This window comes from Staurois parvus, unplaced genomic scaffold, assembly GCF_062004578.1.
Source record: "Staurois parvus isolate SC_StPar_1 unplaced genomic scaffold, SC_StPar_1.0 ptg004000l, whole genome shotgun sequence".
Lineage (NCBI taxonomy): Eukaryota > Metazoa > Chordata > Amphibia > Anura > Ranidae > Staurois > Staurois parvus.
Window position 1 is genome coordinate 7,501 of NW_028321795.1, and position 18,101 is coordinate 25,601.

At 50.1% G+C, this 18,101-nt stretch overlaps 1 protein-coding gene across 1 annotated transcript in view; it reads left to right on the plus strand.

Annotated features, from left to right (window-relative positions):
- Positions 1–16,393, plus strand: part of SLC45A1 (solute carrier family 45 member 1) — a 19,705-nt gene extending 3,312 nt beyond the window's left edge. The window contains exons 2-7 of the mRNA XM_089668242.1: positions 1,199–1,423; positions 1,578–2,311; positions 6,787–6,940; positions 8,789–8,965; positions 13,607–13,812; positions 16,060–16,393. Coding sequence (XP_089524368.1) covers positions 1,315–1,423; positions 1,578–2,311; positions 6,787–6,940; positions 8,789–8,965; positions 13,607–13,812; positions 16,060–16,326 — 1,647 coding nt within the window. The 5' untranslated portion in view covers positions 1,199–1,314 and the 3' untranslated portion in view covers positions 16,327–16,393. The remainder of the gene's footprint in view (positions 1–1,198; positions 1,424–1,577; positions 2,312–6,786; positions 6,941–8,788; positions 8,966–13,606; positions 13,813–16,059) is intronic.
- The last annotated feature ends 1,708 nt before the right edge of the window (positions 16,394–18,101 follow it).

Consider the following 18,101-nt stretch of genomic DNA (forward strand, 5'->3'; position numbering starts at 1 on the left):
TGTCTGAAGACATTTCACTACTAAATACACGATATTGCCCCAGGTATTGGTCGGCCGGCCTTTCCACGCACATGACCTTTAATGGCCTCCCAGTCTTAGTCCGTAGGGTTCAATATTGGGCTGCCTGCCTTCCCACACACATAACCTTTAATTGCCCCCCAGTCTTAGTCCGTAGGGTTCAATATTGAGTTGGCCCCGCCCTTTCCACGCATATGACCTTTAATGGCCTCCCAGTCTTAGTCCGTAGGGTTCAATATTGAGTTGGCCCCGCCCTTTCCACGCACATGACCTTTAATGGCCCCCCAGTCTTAGTCCGTAGGGTTCAGTATTGAGTTGGCCCCGCCCTTTCCACGCACATGACCTTTAATGGCCCCCCAGTCTTAGTCCGTAGGGTTCAATATTGAGTTGGCCCCGCCCTTTCCACACACATGACCTTTAATGGCCTCCCAGTCTTAGTCCGTAGGGTTCAATATTGAGTTGGCCCCGCCCTTTGCAGCTATAACAGCTTCAACTCTACTGGGAAGGCCGTCCACAAGGTTTAGGAGGGTGTCTATGGGAAGGTTGGACCATTCTTCCAGAAGCACATTTGTCAGGTCAGGCACTGATGTCGGGGGAGGAGGCCTGGCTCACAGTCTCCGCTCTAATTCATCCCAAAGGTGTTCTATGGGGTTGAGGTCAGGACTCTGTGCAGGACAGTCAAGTTCCTCCACCCCAAACTGGCTCCTCCATGTCTTTATGGACCTTGCTTTGTGCACTGGTGGGCAGTCATGTTGGAACAGGAAGGGGCCATCCCCAAACTCCTCCCACAAAGTTGGGAGCAGGAAATTGTCCAAAATTTTGCCTTAAGAGTTCCCTTCACTGGAACTAGGGGGCCAAGCCCAACCCCTGAAAAACACCCCCACACCATAATCCCCCCTCCACCAAACTTTACACTTCATTGGAGTGCCAGGACCTGTCATGATCCATCTATACAGAAAAGGTGAAAATCATTCATAGATATTTCCACACATGATAGAAAATTTCAGCATATAAAAAACAGAACTTTCTGGACATTTGTCACCTTCACTGATCTCATACATGGTCGGTCAGATATTGGTCGGCCTGTCGGACGTTCTTCTTGATGTTTGTGGATAATGTGAGAAGAATATTCAGAGGTCGGGAATTATTTTCTGATCGCATTTCATGATTGTTGTTCTAGGAGCCTTATTTGGCCTTACACTGCTGCTGAATGGGAGAGACATTGGCCTGTCTGTGGGAGATTCCCAGTCTGACCATAAATGGGGCCTCATCCTCACCATCTGTGGAGTCATCCTCATGGATTTCAGTGCAGACTCTGCAGATAATCCCAGCCATGCCTACATGATGGACGTGTGCTCCCCAGGGGATCAGGATCGGGGACTCAACATTCATGCGCTGCTTGGTGGCAAGTATTGTGCCCATCTTCCCCCTCCCCCTCCAGCTTTTCATACTAAAGACAAGAGGTCTTCCACCCCATCCCTATTCTGTGAGTTACGTCCAAAAACTGTCAATGGGTTCTTTAAAGTTATATAAAAGCAATTTTTTGTTTCCTCCTTTAGGCCTTGGTGGTGGCTTTGGCTATGTGGTTGGCGGCATTAACTGGAACAAGACGAGTTTTGGAAAAGCCATGGGAGGACAGTTACGGGTTATCTATCTGTTCACATCAATAACGCTGACCATCATGACCGTCCTGACCTTAATCAGCATCCCAGAAAAACCTCTTCAGTCCTTCAGCAAGAAGAAGAAGGTGATGAAGAGCCCCAGTCTTACCCTTCCTCCGTCACCTCCCATATTTTTTGAAGAACAAGAAAACCACCAACAACCCTCTCAGAACTCCAACCACTTGTATGCAAGCTTCACCAGTCCCATCTCTCCTCTCAGCCCCCTCACACCAAAGTATGGAAGCCTCATCAGCCGGGACAATTCTTTAACTGGAATTAATGAGTTTGCCTCCTCGTTTGGCACAACCAACATTGATAGCGTTCTCATTGACTGCTTTACCGGGGGACATGATGGATTCACTACAACCTCCGGTAGTTTGCCAAGGCAGGCCAGCAGCCTTCCTCGAGTACCTGAGAATCTGTACTGTGGTGGTAACCGTAGCCTGGACTCCGCAGACAACCTGACCAGTCCTTGCACAGATAGAACCAGCTTAAGAGTCGGGTCTCTTGATGCACCAAAGCCAAGATCATCGGGAATTCTGAAAAGGCCGCAGTCCCTGGCCATTCCAGATGTAATTACGGGAACTTGTCCTGAGAGCAGCCGAAGACGGAATGTAACCTTCAGCCAACAGGTAACATGGACACGATGATACTAACGTTTTATGGTGTTGGAATGGGGGCACAGCAGCCACCGGGGTCAGGTTTAACCCCCTCATTTAAAATGTTTAGAATGACTGCATACTGGGAGCCCACAGAGATGAGAGGATGTCAATGCTTCACACACTCCAGCGTCATAGCATGTCTCATGGGGTCATCACAAAGACATAACTGCGACCTTAAAGGGTATCTAAAGCCAACAGTAGAGACGGGTTAGTACCCCTGCGTGTTTATTCCTGTTCCTGCCAGGAAGATTTACCCTTTGTAGCTCCCCTGTTGTCTGGGGGTAGGGAAGCCATGCCTCCAACACAGGGAGAGGTCTAGCTTTAGCCTAGGGTGGATCCATGGCCGCAGTGGAGATAGTCCCGACAATGATAGTCGCTTTAGTCTTTTTTTTTTCAAGTTTTATTGCTCCAACTCACAGGGAGAGAGTTTTAGGCTATCAGTTAGGGTATCCGTCTCCACCCACAACAGGGCTCCAGACTCTGCCACACTTCACCTCCATCCAAGGGAGTGTCAGGATCCTCCATTCCCCCTCTAGCAGGGCTTCTGTCCTTTGACTCTCCACCTTGAGTGCTGGACCCTCCCCAACCAGGCAGGGCAGCTTGAGGATTTTGTGCTTGACCCAAACAGGCTTCAGGCCTACTCAGCACAAACTCTTCTGCATACACCTCCCTAGGCCACAACCTGGAGGAAGGTGGACTCACCAGGCCACTCCGCAGACCTTTATATCCTCCCCCAGCATGCACCATTGGCCATGAACCTCCTAGTGGTTGCCAGAGGGGATCTAAGTGCTCATAGCCAAAGATTGTCACCGCCTCCATTACCATACCTCCCAACTTCATGAGATGGGAACAAGGGACACCTATTAGCAAATATATGTGGGCATAGGACCCACCCCCTGCCACGCCCCCTTAATGGAGAATTTCACACAGAAAAAGATTAGTTAAACCTACAAGTGATTTTTTTTTACCACGACTATTCTTTTATACTTCAGCAATTTAGAAATTGGATGAAAGGTTTAGCTCAAGAAACAGTTTTTGAACGATAAAAAGTGCATTTTATATACAACTCTATAGATCAAAATGAGGAGGAAAGAGGGACAGAGGGACTTTGCTCCAAATCAGGGACAGCCCCCCGAAATCAGGGACAGCCCCTCAAAATCAGGGACAGTTGGGAGATATGCCATACAGGCTTCTGGCCTACTCAGCACAAACTCTTCTGCACACCTCCCCGGGGCCACAACCCAGAGGCAAGAGGACTCACCAGGCGACTCCGCAGACCTTTATATCCTCCCCCAGCATGCACCACCAGGTATGAACCTCCTAGTGGTTGCCAGGGGGAATGTAAATGCTCAATAGCCAAAGATTGTCTCCGCCTCCATAACTATTCCTCCCACTGACACCAATGATGGGACACTATTTCTCCACTGACACCAATGATGGGGCACTATTCCTCCACTGACACCAATGATGGGACACTATTCCTCCCACTGACACCAATGATGGGGCACTATTCCTCCCACTGACACCAATGATGGGGCACTATTCCCCCCACTGACACCAACGATGGGGCACTATTCCTCCCACTGACACCAATGATGGGGCACTATTCCTCCCACTGACACCAAAGATGGGACACTATTCCCCCCACTGACACCAATGATGGGGTACTATTCCTCCACTGACACCAATGATGGGGCACTATTCCTCCACTGACACCAATGATGGGACACTATTCCTCCCACTGACACCAATGATGGGGCACTATTCTTCCCACTGACACCAATGATGGGGCACTATTCCTCCCACTGACACCAATGATGGGGCACTATTCCTCCCACTGACACCAATGATGGGGCACTATTCCTCCCACTGATACCAATGATGGGGCACTATTCCTCCCACTGACACCAATGATGAGGCACTATTCCTTCCACTGACACCAATGATGGGACACTATTCCTCCCACTGACACCAATGATGGGGCACTATTCCTTCCACTGACACCAATGATGGGACACTATTCCTCCCACTGACACCAATGATGGGGCACTGTTCCTCCACTGACACCAATGATGGGACACTGTTCATCCCACTGACACCAATGATGGGACACTATTCCTTCCACTGACACCAATGATGGGACACTATTCCTCCCACTGACACCAATGATGGGGCACTATTCCTTCCACTGACACCAATGATGGGACACTATTCCTCCCACTGACACCAATGATGGGGCACTGTTCCTCCACTGACACCAATGATGGGACACTGTTCATCCCACTGACACCAATGATGGGACACTATTCCTCCCACTGACACCAATGATGGGGCACTATTCCTCCCACTGACACCAATGATGGGGCACTATTCCTCCCACTGACACCAATGATGGGGCACTATTCCTCCACTGACACCAATGATGGGACACTATTCCTCCCACTGACACCAATGATGGGACACTATTCATCCCACTGACACCAATGATGGGACACTATTCATCCCACTGACACCAATGATGGGACACTGTTCATCCCAGGCCGGTTCCTGTGAATGCTATTCCCTAGCAGCACATGGTCATCTTTCCTTTGCTCCTCCACTGCCCCTTTCAGCTGCTTGGAGTCAGTACTGGAATCCCTGTGTAATCTCCAGGCCATGAGGACTCCTCTCCACCCTCATAGGACAATGCTGGGTGTCTAATCAACCAAACTCCAGCAACGTCACATATGAGGAAGAGGAGTGAGTCACATGATCCTCCATACCTGGAAGTACGGGATATTTTTCATCACTCCATTGGCTGAATGAAGCAGGGGGGTTACAGAAGAAAGAAGAGCTTGTGCTGCTGGTGGACCCATTGGCCTGCATGGCCAATGAAAAGATGGACTTCCTTGGGTTACTATCCCGATATTTTCTAAAAGCGAGATGGGAGGGGCACAATGGGCGTACCATAGGAGTTAATCTTTCACAAGCTCACCCTCAGACTTCATGTGGGGGGGGGGGGGGGTTTGGGCAGAAAACAGCCTTCAGACCCATCAGAAGTGAGAAGTTAAGACAAGTCATTTGTACGTAAAAGAGGTCAAATACATGTGGCCCTTCCCAGGTATATGGGACCCAGGCTGTACCAGAACACTGTGCAATCTGTTGAGCACACTTCTTTAAAGGGGGTCCAGGCTGCACCTAAACATTGTGCTATCTGCTGAGCGCTCTCCATCATATGGGGTCTGGGCTGTACCAGAACACTGTGCTATCTGCTGAGCACTCTTCACTATATGGGGTCCAGGCTGTAAAAGAACACTGTGCTATCTGCTAAGCACACTTCATCATATGGGGTCTGGGCTGTACCAAAACATTGTGCTATCTGCTGAGCACTCTTCACTATATGGGGTCCAGGCTGTACCAGAACACTGTGCTATCTGCTGAGCACACTTCATTATACAAGGTCCAGGCTGTACCAGAACATTGTGCTATCTGCTGAGCACTCTTCATTATATGGGGTCTGGGCTGTACCAGAGGATTGTGCTATCTGCTGAGCACACTTCATTATATGGGGTCCGGGCTGTACCAGAACACTGTGCTATCTGCTGAGCACACTTCATTATATGGGGTACAGGCTGTACCAGGACATTGTGCTATCTGCTGAGCAATCTTCATTATATGGGGTCCAGGCTGTACCAGAACACTGTGCTATCTGCTGAGCACACTTCATTATACGGGGTCCAGGCTGTACCAGAACATTGTGCTATCTGCTGATCATTCTTCATTATATGGGGTCCGGGCTGTACCAGAACATTGTGTTGTCAGCTGAGCACACTTCATTATATGGGGTACAGGCTGTACCAGAACATTGTGCTATCTGCTGAGCAGTCTTCATTATATGGGGTCCGGGCTGTACCAGAACATTGTGTTGTCAGCTGAGCACACTTCATTATATGGCGTCCAAGCTGTACCAGAACATTGTGCTATCTGCTGAGCACTCTTCATTATACGGGGTCTGGGCTGTACCAGAACATTGTGTTGTCAGCTGATCACTCTTCATTATACGGGGTCCGGGCTGTACCAGAACATTGTGCTATCTGCTGATCACTCTTCATTATACGGGGTCCAGGCTGTACCAGAACATTGTGCTATCTGCTGATCACTCTTCATTATACGGGGTCCAGGCTGTACCAGAACATTGTGTTGTCAGCTGATCACTCTTCATTATACGGGGTCCAGGCTGTACCAGAACATTGTGTTGTCAGCTGATCACTCTTCATTATACGGGGTCCAGGCTGTACCAGAACATTGTGCTATCTGCTGATCACTCTTGAGGGTTATAGTCTGTAGACAGGTTCTCCTGAAATGTGATTCGCTGTACCTGAGGACATATGAGGTGACTGTGCATGGTCTGATGTCTTGGTGTCTCTGACTGTACTGTTTGCTGATATGGAGTTCTTGTGGTGCAGGTGGCTAACATACTGCTGAACGGTGTAAAGTACGAAAGCGACCTGAATGGATCCACCGAGATTTCCCATCGAACGCTTTCCATGAAAGTCCTGTGCTCGTCCATCTGCCACATGCCCAAAGCCCTGCGCAATCTGTGCATCAACCATTTCCTAGGTAAATTCCGGGACCATGGCTGTGTAGGAGTCGATTGTAAGCCTCGTGACCGGGACTTCCCTCTCCATGCCAGGGACCCAGAAATCTTCACAAGGCTGTCGGGTGTCCAAGGGAAAGGCGGCCTCCATCACTTGTTAGAAGTCAATCAGATTGCTAGCTCTTGTGTCTGACATAGACAGAGCTACCTGGGAAGGTTCAAGGGGAACTTATTGTTGAGGTTCCTCAGGATCCCCATCTAGGACCATTCTGGCCGAGCGCCATGAACCACAATGGCTTTAGAGTTGGGCATTCTTTGAGGTTGCTTGTGGTCAGTACTGGGACTGGGGTGTCCATCTCCCAGGGCAAGGATCCAGAACTGTGCCCCCCTCCCCCACTGTTAGCACCTGCCATAGAATGGGTGTAGCGCCCTGCATTCATTCCTTGATCCCCTTGCTTCGTTGCACCCGGGGCAGCTGCCCCTCCTGCCCACCCCTTTTCCCGGCCCTGCATGTGGCCATCAGGGGCGGACTGACCATTTGGAAACTCGGGCACTGCCCGAAGGCCCTGGGTCAGTAGGGGGCCCCATGAGATGCCCCTGGTACCTTTTTCATAGGCTTTTTTGAGTTTGGGCAAGGACACAGGGGCCCCATGATCCCCTATTGCCCGGGGGTCCCATGAGTTGTCAGTCCGCCCCTGGTGGCCAGTATTGGGACTGGGTTGTCCATCTTCCCAGGGCAAGGATCCAGAACTGTGCCCCCCTCCCCCACTGTTAACACCTGCCATAGAATGGGTGTAGGCCCTGCCTTCATTCCTTGATCCCCTTGCTTCGTTGCACCCGGGGCAGCTGCCCCTCCTGCCCACCCCTTGTCCCGGCCCTGCATGTGGCCATCAGGGGCGGACTGACCATTTGGAAACTCGGGCACTGCCCGAAGGCCCGGGGTCAGTAGGAGGCCCCATGAGATGCCCCTGGTACCTTTTTCATAGGCTTTTTTGAGTTTGGGCAAGGACACAGGGGCCCCATGATCCCCTATTGCCCGGGGGTCCCATGAGTTGTCAGTCCGCCCCTGGTGGCCAGTATTGGGACTGGGTTGTCCATCTTCCCAGGGCAAGGATCCAGAACTGTGCCCCCCTCCCCCACTGTTAACACCTGCCATAGAATGGGTGTAGGCCCTGCCTTCATTCCTTGATCCCCTTGCTTCGTTGCACCCGGGGCAGCTGCCCCTCCTGCCCACCCCTTGTCCCGGCCCTGCATGTGGCCATCAGGGGCGGACTGACCATTTGGAAACTCGGGCACTGCCCGAAGGACCGGGGTCAGTAGGAGGCCCCATGAGATGCCCCTGGTACCTTTTTCATAGGCTTTTTTGAGTTTGGGCAAGGACACAGGGGCCCCATGATCCCCTATTGCCCGGGGGTCCCATAAGTTGTCAGTCCGCCCCTGGTGGCCAGTATTGGGACTGGGTTGTCCAGCTCCCAGGGCAAGGATCCAGAACTGTGCCCCCCTCCCCCACTGTTAGCACCTGCCATAGAATGGGTGTAGCGCCCTGCATTCATTCCTTGATCCCCTTGCTTCGTTGCACCCGGGGCAGCTGCCCCTCCTGCCCACCCCTTGTCCTGGCCCTGCATGTGGCAAGCATGAGATCAGCAGGAGACCCTTTGAAAAATCCTCCCGGCTCCGAGTCGTGTTGACCGGCTCAGTCAGATATCTTCATATTTCATAAGTGATCAGGAGGATTTATCGGTCTAATGAACAATGTTCAGATTTATCGATATGAAAAGTTCGTCCCTCACAGATTGTAGAAAAGGTTTGTCTAGATTGCTTGGAGTTCCTCGTTAAAACGATGCAGGAAAAACGATTGTTTTGTTTTGCAGGTTGGCTGTCCTTTGAGGGGATGTTGCTCTTCTATACGGACTTCATGGGCGAGGTTGTCTTTCAGGGAGATCCTAAGGCTCCGCACAATTCTGAGGAATATCATAAATACAACGCCGGCGTTACAATGGGATGCTGGGGGATGTGCATATACGCCTTCAGTGCCGCGCTCTACTCAGGTATCTGTACTGCCACACATGAGAGGATCTGATTGGACAATCTCCAAAGAACAACTAGAGTGAGCATCTACCTGACTGGGTATTCGATTGTCCTCACTGATTGGGGATACATTGAATAGATAGTCCTGAATGAATATACATTATATGGGAAATGGTATGTGGAGACCCCTTGTTTCCAGGTTTGGGCCCCAGTGAAGGGTCCTGGAAATACTCCATCGTACAGATACATTGTAGACAATTGTTTGGCGAAGATCATCTCTGACCTGAACCCTACTGAACACCTTGGAATGGATTGGCACACAGATGGTGAGATGGTCTTCTCATTCAACATCAGGACCTGACCTCACAAATGCAAATTTTCACAGACACCCTCCAGAATCTTGTGGAAAGTCTTCCCAGAAGAGTGGAGGATGTCATAGCCACAAAGGGGTTCAGAGTTTTTAAAGACATGGAGGACCAGTTTGGAGTGGAGGAACTCCAGTGTCCTGTAAAAAGTCCTGACCTCAACCCTACTTTTGGAAGACCTTTGATATAAGGTTTTCTCATCAGTACCTACCTTTAACTCTACCAAACATCTTTCAGATGAGGTCTTCTTATCCCGAAGGTCTTCTGTAGGTTTGAGTTCCTGGAGGGGCTCAAGTGTTCCACACAGAAGCCCTGACCTCATCCCTACTGAACACCTTTGGGATGAATTGGAGCCCCGATGGTGAGCCGGGTCTTCTCATCCAACATCAGTACCTGACCTCACAAATGGGCACAAATACCCACAGACACCCTCCAACATCTTGTGGAAGCCTTTCCTGACTGGTGGAGATGGTAAAACCACAACAGGAGTCCAACTCTAAATTAATGACCAGGGTTTTAGGATGGGGAGTCCAACTCGAGTGTCCTGCACAGAGCCTGGAACTCAATCTTATCGAACACCTTTGGCACAATTTGGAATGCCGATTAAGAGAAAGGTATTTTTTTACAGTGCCTAACATGGGGCTCTATATGGGAGCCGGGTCTTCTCTTCCAACATCAGCACCTGACCTCACAAATGGGCACAAATTTCCACAGAGACCCTCCAAAATCTTTTGTGGAAAGTTTTTCCAGAAGAGTGGAGGATGTCATAGCCACAAAGGGGGTCAAAGTCTTTAAAGACATGGTTTGACCAGTTTGGTGTGGAGGAACTTGAGTATTCTGTACAGAGCCCTGACCTCAACCCTACTGAACACCTTTGGGATGAACTGGATCGCCGATGGAGATCCAGGTCTTCTCATCCAACATCAGTACCTGACCGCACAAATGGGCACAAATTCCCACAGACACCCTCCAACATCTAGAGAAAATTCTTCCTAGAAGAGTGGAGAATGTCATAGCCACAAAGGGGTCAAAGTCTTCAAAGACATGGTTTGACCAGTTTGGTGTGGAGGAACTTGAGTATCCTGTACAGAGTCCTGACCTAAACCCTACTGAACACCTTTGGGATGAATTGGAACACCGATGAAGATCCAGGTCTTCTCATCCAACATCATTACCTGACCTCACAAATGGGCACAAATTCCCACAGAAACCCTCCAACATCTAGAGAAAAGTCTTCCTAGAAAAGCGGAGGATGTTATAGATGGGGCAACGCCATATTATTGGCAATGGTTTTGGAATGGAATGCCAGTCGGCTCATCTAGATGTGATGGTCAGGTGTCCATGCCGAGTGGTATATTACAGATGAACAGAAGGGATGAAACATTGCCACACGAATGTGAACACGCCAATTTATGAGCATCAAATCTGCTGGACCAAACCACTTTGAATTCTCTGGGTGAATATTTGCGATTCATGTATCATGCAATGCAGTAATAATGGGATCCATCGGGCCCCGTAGTTGATTCCAGGACAGCACGTCCCATGTGTGGCTCTACTTCTCTCCCTCCAGACTAGAGGGACATCGATGATCTGCATACAATGGGGATCAGACTTTGTTAATGGGCGGAAGGCACCTGACCTTAAAGTCGTTTTTATATGACTTTCACTTTGCACTTGCTTCCTCCAACCTATCTATTGTAAACATAGACATTTGTAGATTAGCCGCTAGAGACTGGCTGACTACTACGCCGACTCTGCCCAGCTACTGTTGACATAAGGTGTCGGCCACACGGGGAGGGCGTTGTGTTCAGTGAGTTGGGAAACTCAGACGGAGTTAGCTACTAAGACTGGAGAGCCCAGAATCTGCTGCAAATCTGAACAGAAACCAATCAGCTTCCAGGATTTATTGTCAAAGCTTCATGGAACAAGCTGAAGGTAGAAGCTGATTGGCTGCCATGCACAGCGGCACCAGATTCAGGTTGCTCCAGTTTTAGTAAATCTCCTCTTTAGACTTGCTTTGTAAGAAGGAGAAGTGCGACCGCCGTGTAACATTACAGAGCAGGAAGCCGAGCCTGAGCATGTAATGAGCAAACATGGCTGCCCCTCCCCCCCCTCCCATGTACACATAGAATTCTGAAACATACAGAGAAACAAGTAAAGTGGTTTGGTGGAGCAGATTTGCTATTCATAAATTGGCGCATTCACATTCAGCATTAACGCCATACTCTGAGCCCAACCCCCCAGGACAGATTTTATGTTTTTATATTTCAGAAGTCCTCAGGCCAGTAAATGATGCCACGGGGTCCTCCTCCTCTCAGCCTCTTCTCCGGGCCGGGTGTCAATGTGATGAGGTCATCGCCACTCACTGCGAGTGTCGGGGAGGTTTCGTACTCACTGTATGTCCTCAGTGGTCTGGATGCGATTCTACCTGGAGGACTGAGGACATCTAGTGTGGAAATAAAGTATAGCGTGTCCCAGCCAGGGGATGACTATGGCAGCCACATCTGCTGGGGGACATGTTTTATCCTACCTGGGAGTTGAGCTTGAACCCATTCCTGAGATTATTACATCAAACTCATTTCTCTCACAAGCATACCGGAAATAAATCATTGAAAATTCTACAGCCGTGGCCAAAAGTTTTGAGAATGACACAAATAATAATTTTCGCAAAGTCTGCTGCCTCGGTTTTTGCATATACTCCAGAATGTTCTGAAGAGCGATCAGAGGAAGTGCAATAAATTGCAAAGTCGCTCTTTGCCATGAAAATGAACTTAATTCCAAAAAACCATTTCCACTGCATTTCAGCCACAAAAGGAGCAGCTGACATCATGTCGGTGATTCCCTCCACGGGTGTCAGTGGTGACGAGGACAAGGCTGGAGGTCACCCTGTCATGCTGATTGAGTTAGAAGAACAGACTGGAAGCTTTAAAAGGAGGGTGGTGCTTGAAATCATTGTTCTTCTTCTGTTAACCATGGTTACCTGCAAGGAAACACATGCAGTCATCATTGCTTTGCACAAAAAGAGATTCACAGGCCGGGATATTGCTGCTGCTAAGATTGCACCTAAGTCCATCATTTATCAGATCATCAAGAACTTCAAGGAGAGAAGTTCAATTGTTGTGAAGAAGGCTTCAGGGCGTCCAAGAAAGTCCAGCAAGCGCCAGGACCGTCTCCTAAAGTGGATTCAGCTGCGGAATTGGGGCACCACCAGTGCAGAGATCGCTCAGGAATGGCAACAGGCAGGTTTGAGGGCATCTGCATGCAGTGAGGAGAAGACTTTTGGAGGACGGCCTGGTGTCAAGAAGGGCAGCAAAGAAGCCACTTTCCTAGCAGGAAAACCATCCAGGACAGACTGAAATTTTGCAAAAGGTCCAGGGACTGGGCTGCTGAGGACTGCAGAAAGTCATTTTCTTGGATGAATCCCTTTTCTGATTGGAGAAAAATAGGAGGATGCTACCATCATTCCATCAGTCCTGTGTCATGCCAACAGTAAAGCGTCCTGAGACCATTCATGTGTGGAGTCGCTTCTCAGCCCAAGGGAGCGGGCTCACCCACAATTCTGCCTGAGAACACGAATGTGAATAAAGAATGGTCCAAAAACACCCTCCGAGAGTAACTTCTCCCAACCATCCAAGAACAGATTGGTGAGGAACACTGCTCTTCCAGCACGATGGAGCACCTTGCCAGTAGGCAAAAGTCATTACTAAGTGGCTTGAGGGACAAAACATGGAAATTTCGGGTCCATGGCCAGGAAACTCCCCAGACCTTCATCCCATTGAGAACTTGTGGTCAATCCTCAAGAGGCGGGTGCACAAAAAAAACCTCACCAATTCTGACCAACCCCAAGCATTGATGATGGAAGAATGGGCGGCCATCAGTCAGGATGTGGCCCAGAAGTGGATTGACAATATGCCGGGCTAATCACAGAGGGCTTGAGAAAGACAGGTCAACACTGCAAATATTGACTCTTTGCATGAACTTCATGTCATTGTCAAAAAAAGCCTCCGACACGTATGAGATGCTCGTCATTCTGCTTCAGTAGACCAGAGGAACATCTGACACAAAGATCGAAAAACATGGAAGCCGCAGACTTTGTGAAAACGAATATCTGGGTCATTCTCAACACTTTTTGCCATTCCTTTATAATTGGTGTACAACACGGATACAGATTCATGTGTCACTGACGGGTCTCTGATATTGGGCACACGCGTGTGGCTTGTTGGTTTGGGGATCACTCATTTCTCTGACATTGAATGTTCTACAACCAATCCTGATAACAGATTCTTCTTCTTGCAGCCGTCCTGGAGAAGCTGGAGGAACATTTCACCATCCGCACTCTGTACTTCATCGCCTATCTGATGTTTGGCCTGGGGACGGGTCTGGCCACGCTCTCCAGTAATCTGTACATCATCCTGTCTCTGTGTATTACACACGGTATCCTCTTCTCCACACTCTGTATCCTCCCGTACTCCCTGCTCTGCGATTACTACCAGAATAAGAGGGTACGTCCCCTGCACCCAACACTACCATCTCTCACCATATTTAATGACCAAATCAGCTGAACACATTCAAAGTGCGTCAACACAAAAGGTGCGCTAGATCTGTCAGTCTGTGCTGATCTTAGTGCCACCAAAGGACACCCATCTTCATCAAGCCTTAAAGGATAAGTCCACCTTTGGGAATATGTTACACGTCCACCCGTTTTTAGGGTAACAAGTTTCCCCTGCCAGCAGGGCCATCTTCAATGCGGGGCAAAAGGGGCAGCTGCCCCCAGCCCAATCATTGTTGCAGGGCCCAAAGTAGCTGAGCTGCCCCTTGAGCTCAAGTGGATTTGGCTATCACTCAGGAGATGAGGGCAGAATTGAATGTTGGGGGCGTTGCTGATTGGTTGGTGTTATGTCTGCAGCCTGTGCGGTGATTGGCCAGCTTGGTAAGGTAAACCTCGTCTGGGGAGCACACAGATACACTGAAGGGTCTATAGAAGTCCTACATGGAACCCGCGTTCTGCTGATTGGTTGGTGTTATGTCTGCAGCCTGTGCGGTGATTGGCCAGCTTGGTAAGGTAAACCTTGGTCTGGGGAGCACACAGATACACTGACGGGTCTATAGAAGTCCTACATGGAACCCGCGATCTGCTGATTGGTTGGTATTATGTGTGCAGCCTGTGTGGTGATTGGCCAGCTTGGTAAGGTAAACCTTGTCTGGGGAGTACACAGATACACTGACCAGTCTGTAGAAGTCCTACATGGAACCTGTGTTCTACTGATTGGTTGGTGTTATGTCTGCAGCCTGTGCGGTGATTGGCCAGCTTGGTAAGGTAAACCTTGTCTGGGGAGCACACAGATACACTGACGGGTCTGTAGAAGTCCTACATGGAACCCGTGATCTGCTGATTGGTTGGTGTTATGTCTGCAGCCTGCGTGGTGATTGGCCAGCTTGGTAAGGTAAACCTTGTCTGGGGAGCACACAGATACACTGACGGGTCTGTAGAAGTCCTACATGGAACCCGTGATCTGCTGATTGGTTGGTGTTATGTCTGCAGCCTGTGCGGTGATTGGCCAGCTTGGTAAGGTAAACCTGTCTGGGGAGCACACAGATACACTGATGGGTCTGTAGAAGTCCTACATGGCACCCGCTATATGCTGATGCAACGCTCTCTAGGCTCCAAATACAGAAAAACCCCATGAATGTACTTTTTTTACCCACAAAATATTTGCATTTCTTACTTTTTTTTTTAAAGGTGGACTTCTCCTTTAACACGGGTCACTTAGTACATTCTGTCCTGATTTTTTTAACCTTGAGCCCTGAGGAAGGGAGGGGCCTTTCCATAAAACTCGTTGGTTGTATCCATTGAACTTAATCAATAAATGCTTCAAAAAGTTGTTCAAGTGAGAAGAACGTTTGTACCCGGCGTTCCTCCGTATCCATCCAAGAACAAAACCCGACATACACATGCCTGCCCCAGGTATTCCTGGAAAGCTGAGTATCATGGCTGCCATTTTCCTCCTTTCTTTACTGCTTGGTGAGTCAAAACTGAATGAAAATTCGTCCCGTGTATTTAGGCTCCTCCCACACTGCAAGGGTTAATTACTTATTTTTTTGGTAGCAGTAACAAGCACTTTTACTTACCTTCCCCCACTCCCATAGGTTCCTGTTCTTCCTGCAACTGGTTTCCCATTCGGTTGCAAGGGTCACAGCTCTGATGTCATCATCTACAATGCTGGACCAGCTGTCTATGCATTGTGAGTAAGGATACTGAGAGTCCATCCACTACTCAGAGCCAGGACAAGTGGTGGGCGGGGGGGGGGCAGCTGCCCTGGGTGCAATGGCTTACAGTAGGAATGGGGGAGCCTCCCTTCTGTTACAAGGCCGGCCAGCTTGGCATATTGGCCCTGGGCTCTGGATGACCTTCACACATTTCTCAGAGGGACGAGGAGAGCGTTGGTTGTCAGGGGTGTCGGAAGTAAGCTGAGTAGAAGTGCTTTTTGCTGGTAATTTAGGCAAAAATAGGCATTTAACCCTCGCAGTGTTGGGGGAGCCCCGCTACAAGGCTTATTTTCATTTATCCGGGGATTATAAATGGCGGCTCCTATGTTTGTGTCCAGCAAGTTCCTTGGAGACGAGATGTCCAAGCTGACCTTCCATGTCTGGTCATTGCTGATTGCAGCCAACACCCAACACGACATTACGAGAACATCTCAGGGGTGTTTTCTATACGTATTGTATACTCAATCAATGTCTTTCTCCAGTTTGTAGGCTCCAGCTCTGAAGGCACCAAGCGTGGGATGGGGGTGGACATCTCTCTCCTCAGCTGCCAGTATTTCCTCGCCCAGATCCTGGTCTCCATCGTCATGGGACCTCTGACGTCAATCGTCGGCAGTGCCAATGGAGTCATGTACTTCTCCAGCCTCATGGCGTTTGTGGGCTGCTTCTACTCCTCTTTATTTGTTATCTACGACATTCCACCAAGTGGAGATCTGGATGACGAGGAGCAGCCGCTTCTACTGAACATCTGAACTGTCTGCAGAACACAACTAAACACAACTTTGTTTTCAAACTCAATAAACACTCGCTGGATACTGAGCCGCCTTCCTGGGTGTTATTGATCTTCTAATGAGACCCCCCCGAATATGAAAGGGGGGGACACTGCAGAATAAAGTATTACACATCTCACAGCATGGAGGTATGGAGTACGGGGTGGGAGGGGCATGGATAACGGGGTGTATGGAGTACGGGGTGGGGGGTATGGAGTACGGGATGTATGGAGTACGGGGTGGGGGGTATGGAGTACGGGATGTATGGAGTACGGGGGGGGGGGGTATGGAGTACGGGATGTATGGAGTACGAGGGGTATGGAGTACAGGGTGGGGGGGTATGGAGTACGGGGTGGGGTATGGAGTACGGGATGTATGGAGTACGAGGTGGGGGGGTATAGAGTATGGGATGTATGGAGTACGGGGTGGAATGGAGTACGGGGGGGGGGGGTATGGAGTACGAGGGGTATGGAGTACGGGGTGGGGGGGTATGGAGTACGGGATGTAATGGAGTACGGGGGGGATGGGGTATGGGGGGGGTATGCAGTATGGGATGGAGTACAGCGGGGGTATGGAGTATGGGATGTATGGAGTATGGGGGGGGTATGGAGTATGGGGTGGGGGGTACGGAATGTATGGAGTACGGGGTGGGGGGGGTATGGAGTACGGGATGTATGGAGTACGGGGTGGAATGGAGTATGGGGGGGGTATGGAGTACGAGGGGTATGGAGTACGGGGTGGGGGGGTATGGAGTACGGGATGTACGGAGTACGGGGGGGATGGGGTATGGGGGGGGTATGCAGTATGGGATGGAGTACAGCGGGGGTATGGAGTATGGGATGTATGGAGTATGGGGGGGGTATGGAGTATGGGGTGGGGGGGTACGGAATGTATGGAGTACGGGGTGGGGGGGTATGGAGTACGGGATGTATGGAGTACGGGGTGGAATGGAGTATGGGGGGGGGGTATGGAGTACGAGGGGTATGGAGTACGGGGTGGGGGGGTATGGAGTACGGGATGTACGGAGTACGGGGGGGATGGGGTATGGGGGGGGTATGGAGTATGGGATGTATGGAGTATGGGGTGGGGGGTACGGAATGTATGGAGTACGGGGTGGGGGGGTATGGAGTATAGGATATATGGACTACGTTGGGTATGTAGTATGGGGGTTATAGAATATAGGGTGAATGAAGTACTGATGACACTGATGGGGGGTCAGTCAGTTTCCACTCCTCGCACGTGTGTACGAAGGGACTGAGCATCCATCCCTCTATCCCATCCCTCCCTCCATCCATCCCTCCCTCAATCCCTCCCTGCATCCATTCATCCCTCCCTCCTTCCATCCATCCATCCCTCCCTCCCTGCATCCCTCCCTCCATCCATCCCATGTGTGACACGCACAGTGCAGGGATCGCAGAATGGGACAGAGCAATACATTTATCCCACCACAAGGTGGCGATCTTTACCAGCCTTCCTATAGATCAGCCAATCACAGTCATCGAATCTGCTGAACACAAATATTTGGAGAAGATTCCCCAGAGAAAGGGGGGGGGGTCCCCCCAATATTATCATCTGCCTCAATGGCTGAGCTGTGGGGGGGGGGGCTCACAGGGGCCCCAATATTATCATCTGCCTCAATGGCTGAGCTGTGGGGGGGGTTCACAGGGGCCCCAATATTATCATCTGCCTCAATGGCTGAGCTATGGGGGGGGCTCACAGGGGCCCCAATATTATCATCTGCCTCAATGGCTGAGCTA